Raw genomic sequence first — 7,238 nt, 5'->3', positions numbered from 1 at the left:
GATCATTTGCGAAAACTCGAATGTGGGAGTAGATGGAATTGCCTACTAGGAAGAGCGTAGCATGAGTGGGTGCAGGATCCCTGGGAACACAGACCGTTAGGGACAGGAGTGAGAAATCTCAGAGGCAGGGGAATCAGTGCGATCACAGAGCCAAGTAGGGAGAAGAGGTTCTTACATCTGATGGAGGGGAGACTTGTGTTCTCCCAAAGGTCGCTCCCGGGGGCGGTGAGTTTCCCTAGCCCAGTAGGGTCCCCAGTCCCTAAACTGGCACGTGCCACGTGCAGGGATGCCCAGCAAGGAGCAAGATGGCCTGACCTGGAGGAAGTCACTTATGCAAGAAAGTTGGGTCTGGACTTCGGAGGAGAATGCATCCCAGCGGGGTACTGAACTGACTAGCAGGGTAAAGGACGAGGCCCGCGCTCAGCACTGGGCTAGGATTTCCGGTGGGGGCCGCGCCTCCCGCCCTTCCGATTTAGTGCTTTCGCGCTCTGTCGGAGTTTGCAGACAACTCCACTTCCACTGCCAACTGCAAAAGAAAGTAGGGGCGGCCGATCTCTGCCCGAAGCCTTAGGTTCCCGCCCGCACCGGGCGGGGCCTCCTCCTCCTCCCACCGCGGCCCCTCCCACCGAGGCCGCCCCGGCCACTTCCGGGTCTTGGGACGCGGCTCAAGATTGCCGAGGTAGGAGGTATGGAGGGCTGCGTCGGCAAGGTGGGAGGCCTGGGGCGCGCTTTGTGCGTGCTGACCGGGGCTTCCCGTGGCTTCGGACGGACGCTGGCCCATCTCTTGGCCCCGCTGCTGTCGCCTGGCTCCGTGCTGGTCCTAAGCGCCCGCAGTGACGAGGCGCTGCGGCAGCTGGAGGCCGAGCTGGGCGCCGAGTGGCCTGGCCTGCGCCTCGTGCGGGTGACCGCCGACCTGAGCGCCGAGGCCGGCTTGCAGCAGCTGCTCGGTGCCCTGCGCGAGCTCCCCAGGCCCGAAGGCCTGCAGCGAGTGCTGCTCATCAACAATGCCGGTAAGACGCCCGCCGGCGTGTGAGCGCTTGGCATACTGCTTAGCGTCCAGTTCTGTTTTCCCTCCCTTTCACCACCCCCGCCTCTTAGAGCTTTAAAGGTGACTCCCAGAAGTCTGAAAAGACGCCTGAAAGCCCTAGTTTCAGCGGGGTGTGGAGGAAGACCTGGTGATGTCTGGGGCTCGTTCTCTCCCCCTTCTTCCCCCCCTCACCTTTCAACGCCAAGAACTTTTCGATCTGATCGTCTTGCTCAGCGCTCTCTGGCGGAGGCGTGAGTTAGGGCATGGGGTCTCTCAGCAGAAGTAAATTCCCCCACTTCTCCAAATGGCCCCCAGAGTTCCCCCGAACCCCAGCCCCAGAGAAGGGCATGCGCTTTCTCACTTTGAAGCTTCAGGTGAGTGGGTTCCCCAGGTATTCGTGTCTGCAGAGCTGGGAAGAGGGAGGTGTCTTCAGAAGCACTAGGGAGACTCCTCCTTTAGGTCTGGCTGGGAAGGAGGTGTCTGGAAGAGTTTGAAGAGGGCTGGGAGAAGAGAAAACCCCGCCTGCCTTGAGTGATTCCTAAGGTCTGTTTTTTCAGGCAGTCTTGGAGATGTGTCCAAACGCTTCGTAGACCTGGCTGACCCAGCTGAAGTGAACAACTACTGGGCTCTGAACTTGACCTCCATGCTCTGCCTGACTTCCAGCATTCTGAAGGCCTTCCCGGACAGTCCTGGGCTCAGTAGGACTGTGGTTAATATCTCGTCCGTCTGTGCCCTGCAGCCCTTCAAGGGCTGGGCACCGTACTGTGCGGGGAAGGCTGCCCGTAACATGATGTTCCAGGTTCTGGCCGCAGAGGAACCTAGTGTGAGGGTGCTGAGCTATGCCCCAGGTAGGTGAAGCATTACTGCCATCCCTGTCCCCAGAATCGGCTGGTTACCCTTTGGAGACCGGGCAAGGAGCCTTCTCTGTCTCCTCCAGGAAAGGACCCATAGAATATTTTGTCCTTGAATCATGACCCATCACTCCTTAAGGGAAATATAGGCTGCAAGAAAGTTAGTGCTGGCAGGGGCAGGGAGCTGTAGTTATCAGGTATGGATTGAGAGTGGGCAGCTGCCTGAACTTGGGGGTGGGGCCAGAAAGTCTGAGATGTTAAAGTTTGAGAGATGATTAGGATTTGAATTCCAGGCCTGTACCTCATTTCTTCGTGTGAAACGGGGAAGATGCTACCTGTCTCACAGGGCAGTTTGTAGGACTGAATGAGGTAAAACATGTAAAAGTGATCCCAAACTGTGAAGGGCTATCTAATTGTTAGCATTTGTAATTGTTAGATAGGACTTATCACACTGTATTATCTTTATATCTATATATACTTCTCTACTTCTCTCTCTGCATAGGAAAGCCTTGAAAGCAGGCATTATGCACTATTCATCTTTATATCCCCAGCACCTAGTAAAGCACCCCACTGAGCCAGTCCGCAGTGAATGTTAGCTGAATGAAGAGCAGACAGACATTGTTGAATGCTGACCATCCCATGCTGAACTGTGCTGGAACACTGGGGAATGCTGAGATAAATAAGATAGAGCCCCGTCCTCATGAAAGTTAAAGGGTAGGAGGTCTTGTGGTACTTGGTCTGGTTTCTCATCATCCTACCATGATGCCACTGTACACCTTTGTTAAGAGTGAGGCTTCTGTTTTCAGCTTGAGGTTGCTGGAATTAGAAGGTGGTGACATAGCTGTTGCATGATGTCTGAGCAACTTAGATAGAGATCCAGTAGTCTATTCCCCTTGGAACCCTAGCGGCAAAGAGGTAGATTAACCCGACCAAAGTCCAGATGCAGCATAGCCAGGATCAAACCTTGCCTCCAAGGTCATGATCAATGCAGTTTCTACTTCCTTTTGCTCTCTAGTACCCAATCCTCCTTCTGTCCCTCCCTAATGTAATACAGTTATTCTTGCAGCTAATATTCAACTCAGCACCCACCCTGAGCTCAGCCTAGGACTCACTCAGTCAACAGAGAGCAAATGGAAACCATAGTCAGGAGCAGAGCAAACTCTAGAGTGCCATGTGACTGGGTTACATTTCAGGGGGCTGCCCTGGACATCGTGAGGAAGTTGACAAGCCCACAACTAATATACTCAATGGTGAAAAGCTAAAAGCTTTTCCTCTAAGATCAGGAACAAGACAAGGAAGCCATTCTTCCCACTTCTATTCAACATAGTATTGGAAGTCCCAGTCAGAGCAATTAGACAAGAAAAATAAAAGGCATCCAAATTGGGAAGGAAGAGGTAAAACTGTCTCTATTTGCAGATGACATATTATATATAGGAAACCCTAGAGACTTCACCAAAAAATTGTTAGAACTAATAAACAAATTCAGTAAAGTTGCAGGATACAAAACAATGTAAAAAATCAGTTGCATTTCTATACACTAATAATGAAGTATCAGAAAGAAAAATTAATAGTCCCGTTTACAGTTGCATCAAACAGAATAAAATACCTGGGAATAAATTTAACCAAGGAGGTAAAAGACCTGTAAACTGAAAACTATAAGACATTGATGAAAGAATTTGAAGAAGGTACAAAATGGAAAGATGCCATGCTCATGGATTGGATAATTAATATTTTTAAAATGTCCATACTATCCAACCCAATCTACAGATTTAATGCAATCCCTATCAAATTTCCAATGGCATTTTTCACAGAAATAGAACAAACAATTCTAAAATTTGTATGGAACCTCATGAGCCAAAGCAATCTTGAGAAAGAAGAACAAAGTTCTCCAGCATCACTCGCCTTGATTTCAAACTATATTACAAAGCTACAGTAATCAAAATATTACGGTATTGGCATAAAAAACAGACACAGTTTACCAGTGAAACTATCTAGTCCTGGTGTCTTGGAGAAGATAATTTGGGGTTGAAATATTAGCTTCATAAACTTGGATGTGCAAATCTCTTCTCAGAGATTTGGGAAGTTCTCAACTATTATTTCTTTAAGCTTTCTGTTCCTTTTTTCTCTCTGGGACTCCATAATACAGAGATTGTTTCTTTTTATGGTAATCCTTAGTTCATGTAGTCTTTCTTCACTCTTTTACATTCTTTTTCCTTTTTGCTCCTCTGACTAGATAATTTCAAATGCCCTGTTTTCTAGTTCACTAATTTTTCCTGCTTGGTTGAGTCTGCTGTTGAACTCTTATCAAATTCTTCAGTTCAGTCATTGTATTCTTCAACTCTAGATTTTGGTTTGTTTTTGTTTGTTTTTTTTCAAATGGTTTCTGTTTCTTTGTTGAACTTCTCTTTTTGTTCATGCATTGTTTTCCTAATTTCATTTAGGTGTCTGTGTTTTCTTAGAGTTCACAGAATTTCTTTAAGAGGATTATTCTGAATTCTTTGTCAGGCAGTTCATACATCTCATTTCTTTAGGGTCCGTCATCAGAGTTGTATTACTTCCCTTCAGTGGTGCCATGTTTCCTTGATTATTCATGATCTTGTGGCCTTGTGTTGGTATTTGTACATTTGAGGAAGTAGACACCTCTTCCAGTCTTTATAGACTGAGTTCAGTAGGCAGAGCCCTTCACCAGTCAACTCTTTTAGTGATTCTGGGTGGGCCATCTGGTGATGTCTGTGGCAGTTTTGCCACTAGAGTCCTAAGGCAGCCTGTTGCTGGGGTGGGTACAAAGCCTGGGTCCACAGTAGTCATCCTGGCACTAGACCAACTGGGAGTCTGGTTTGAGAGTGCCCACCTAAAGCCTAGGTTCACAGACACTGTGACCTACAGGAGCCATGTAGGGCCACGGGAGTTGGCTAGTGCTGGGGTGTGCCAGAAGCCTGCGTTCATGGGAGCCTGGCGCCATGGGAACCACTTGAGGCCATGGGAGCCAGCTGGTGCTGGAGTGGATCGGGGCCTGGCTTCTCAGGGGCCCTCTAGGAGCCTGGAGTTCCAGGAGCTGCCTGGGGCTTTGGGAACTGCCTGGGGCTGCTGGGACCACTGGAGCTGGGTGTCAGGATGAGCTGGAGGCCTGGGTTCATAGGCAGGGCCTATCTCTGGAGGCAGGCCCTGGGCCACCTCGGGCCATGGGAGTTGGCCTGGTGCTGGAGCAGGCTGACTCGGGATCCCCCAAGGAAGTTGGGTGCTCACTTCACTCTTCTTCTCCCATGGGGATGGTGTCTCTCTCTGCACTTGGCTGCTGGGGCTTGGGGAAGGGGTGATAGGGTAGTGTGAATCTGTAGATTTGGTGGTCTAGAGGGACCATGTTTAGTGGACAGTGAAATTTGAGTCTGGAGCTCAGTGGTGACAGTGTGGAGCCTTGGTGATCCTGACCATGTGTCAGCCAAGATGAGGCGTTGCCTCTGGCCACACCTGACTCCACCCAACTCCACACATACATCATGGGCCCCTGCCTCATCTTCTTCTGTTCATCCCCTAGGTCCCCTGGACACAGACATGCAGCAGTTAGCCCGGGAGACCTCTGTGGACCCAGACTTGCGAAAAAGGCTGCAGGATCTGAAGACAAAAGGGAAACTTGTGGATTGCAGGATATCAGCCCAGAAACTTCTGAATTTGCTGCAAAAGGACAAGTTCAAGTCTGGAGCCCATGTCGATTTCTACGATGAATAAGCCCACGTCCTTGGTTCTTAGGACTTTCTTTCCCCTCTCAGGCATGCCCAGGAGTCCTGTGCCTCCCCACATCCTGCCACAGTGGCACTGCCAACACTGCCTTACGCAGATAAGCACTCATGCTTACTGTCCTGCCCTCGGATCCAGCCAGCTGTGAGGGTGCCAGGGGGCTGGAGTTCCCAGTTCTCAGGAGTCTGTATTGACCACCTTGAGTTAGGAGTAGGCTTAGGAGAGACAAGTTATGGCTGCTGGTGTTCTCTCTCCCCAGGAATAGAATTTTAGGGATGGGAAAAACAGGACAAGAAGCTAAAACACTGAAAAAAGGAGGATGGTTCTGCCCATGGCAGGAGGGAAGAGTCCATGGGAAAGAGGGGATGAGCTAGGGCCAAATAGGAGGGCCTGTGTCGATTCACAGATGGCCTGGAGGGAAGGGAGGACAGCGCAAGTCTCAGCCCACAGGGAAGCTCCTTGCTCAGGGTAGCAGGACCTTCAGGTGAACTCTGTATCCTAAGTCTAATGCTTCCTCCCTCCAGAACCTACCATGTATCCACCAGATGGGGGAAGGGGCCCCGAGAGTTTATGTACATGTTAAAGGCAGATACAAATAAAACATGGATTGTCCTTTATTTTTTATTTTGTTTTATTTTATTTTATTTTTTGGATTGTCCTTTATTAATGCCTGCTTTCGATTCTGGTACAGGTCCCATGACTAAGTCCCTGGTTTGCTGGACCCAAGGGGTGTTCCTGAAGCAGTTAATCCAAACTTGGGGTGCTGCCCTTACGTCCTGCAGCGTTGTCTTGGGGCTATCTGCCTTTTCTCACTGAGCTCCACTCAGTAGTAAGCCCAAGTTCAAACAAAGTTGGCCTAGGTGACTTGCCCAGACACCTGTTCCTCCTTTATGCTTTTGCCTATTCTTACCCAGTCTTTATTACCCTTTCCTCACCCTTCACCTGTTTAAAGAGTATCCAGCATTCAGGGCTTGACTCGCAGCTACCCCAGCCCTTGGGGAAGGGTACTTTCCCTGGCTCGCTTGGATTCCCAGCTCTGCCCTTTATCCACATGGCAATGCTCTGAGTGGATCCCAGCTCTTAAGGGGGCCTTTTGTGGGCCCTCCTGGTAACGTCCATCTGGCCCACGGTCCTGGTCCTCAGTGGGGTGGACTTAGGACCAACATGCCTTTGGGGGAGGTGGACAAGATTCTAAGAGGGAGAAGCCCTGAGAAACCAGGGGTGCGACCAAACCCATCCTTCTGTGGATCAGTAGATGTGGGCCAGGCTGGGAGCTCTGCAGTGGTGGTGGTCTACAGCCAGCCAGCCCATTGTCCCTGTTCCTTATTTGGAAAGAGAGACCATGGTCCTTGCCAGCCGTCTCAGGACTCAGCCCTGCATCAGATAGCAGGACAGAACTCTCTGTTCCTCCTCACGCACGGCAGAGGGCGCACCGAGGCCGTGCCTCCTGGAGAACCAGTGGCAGGGCCTATCTCTGGAGGCAGGCCCTGGGCCAAAGCTGGCAGTGCCCTGCTAGGTTCCCTGGGAGAGAGTGAGCAACTCATGCTCTTTCTTCGTCCAGCAGAGCCTTTGCCCTCAGTGGAGTCAAAATCACTGTTCTCAGATCCCCGCTTTGCCACCCAGGG

The 7,238-nt window shown here is 50.5% G+C and overlaps 1 protein-coding gene across 1 annotated transcript; it reads left to right on the top strand.

Moving 5' to 3' along the window:
- The first annotated feature begins 637 nt into the window (after positions 1 to 637).
- On the top strand, positions 638 to 6,230 carry SPR (sepiapterin reductase). The gene is made up of 3 exons (XM_060026388.1): positions 638 to 1,010; positions 1,585 to 1,875; positions 5,414 to 6,230. The coding sequence occupies exons 1-3, from the start codon at positions 689 to 691 to the stop codon at positions 5,602 to 5,604; spliced, it is 804 nt and encodes a 267-aa protein (XP_059882371.1). The 5' UTR covers positions 638 to 688; the 3' UTR covers positions 5,605 to 6,230.
- Positions 6,231 to 7,238: the final 1,008 nt, after the last annotated feature.

Source organism: Delphinus delphis, chromosome 12 (genome assembly GCF_949987515.2).
Source record: "Delphinus delphis chromosome 12, mDelDel1.2, whole genome shotgun sequence".
NCBI lineage: Eukaryota > Metazoa > Chordata > Mammalia > Artiodactyla > Delphinidae > Delphinus > Delphinus delphis.
The sequence above is the reverse complement of the archived record's forward strand: the minus strand, read 5'-3'. Positions and strand labels throughout refer to the sequence as shown.

What these genes read in the sequence shown, in the direction of transcription:
- SPR (XM_060026388.1), top strand. Translation starts at nt 689, where the DNA reads ATGGAGGGCTGCGTCGGCAAGGTGGGAGGCCTGGGGCGCGCTTTGTGC. An exon ending in GCTGCTCATCAACAATGCCG is followed by an intron (nt 1,011 to 1,584) that starts GTAAGACGCCCG and finishes CTGTTTTTTCAG; the next exon opens with GCAGTCTTGGAGATGTGTCC. An exon ending in GGTGCTGAGCTATGCCCCAG is followed by an intron (nt 1,876 to 5,413) that starts GTAGGTGAAGCA and finishes TTCATCCCCTAG; the next exon opens with GTCCCCTGGACACAGACATG.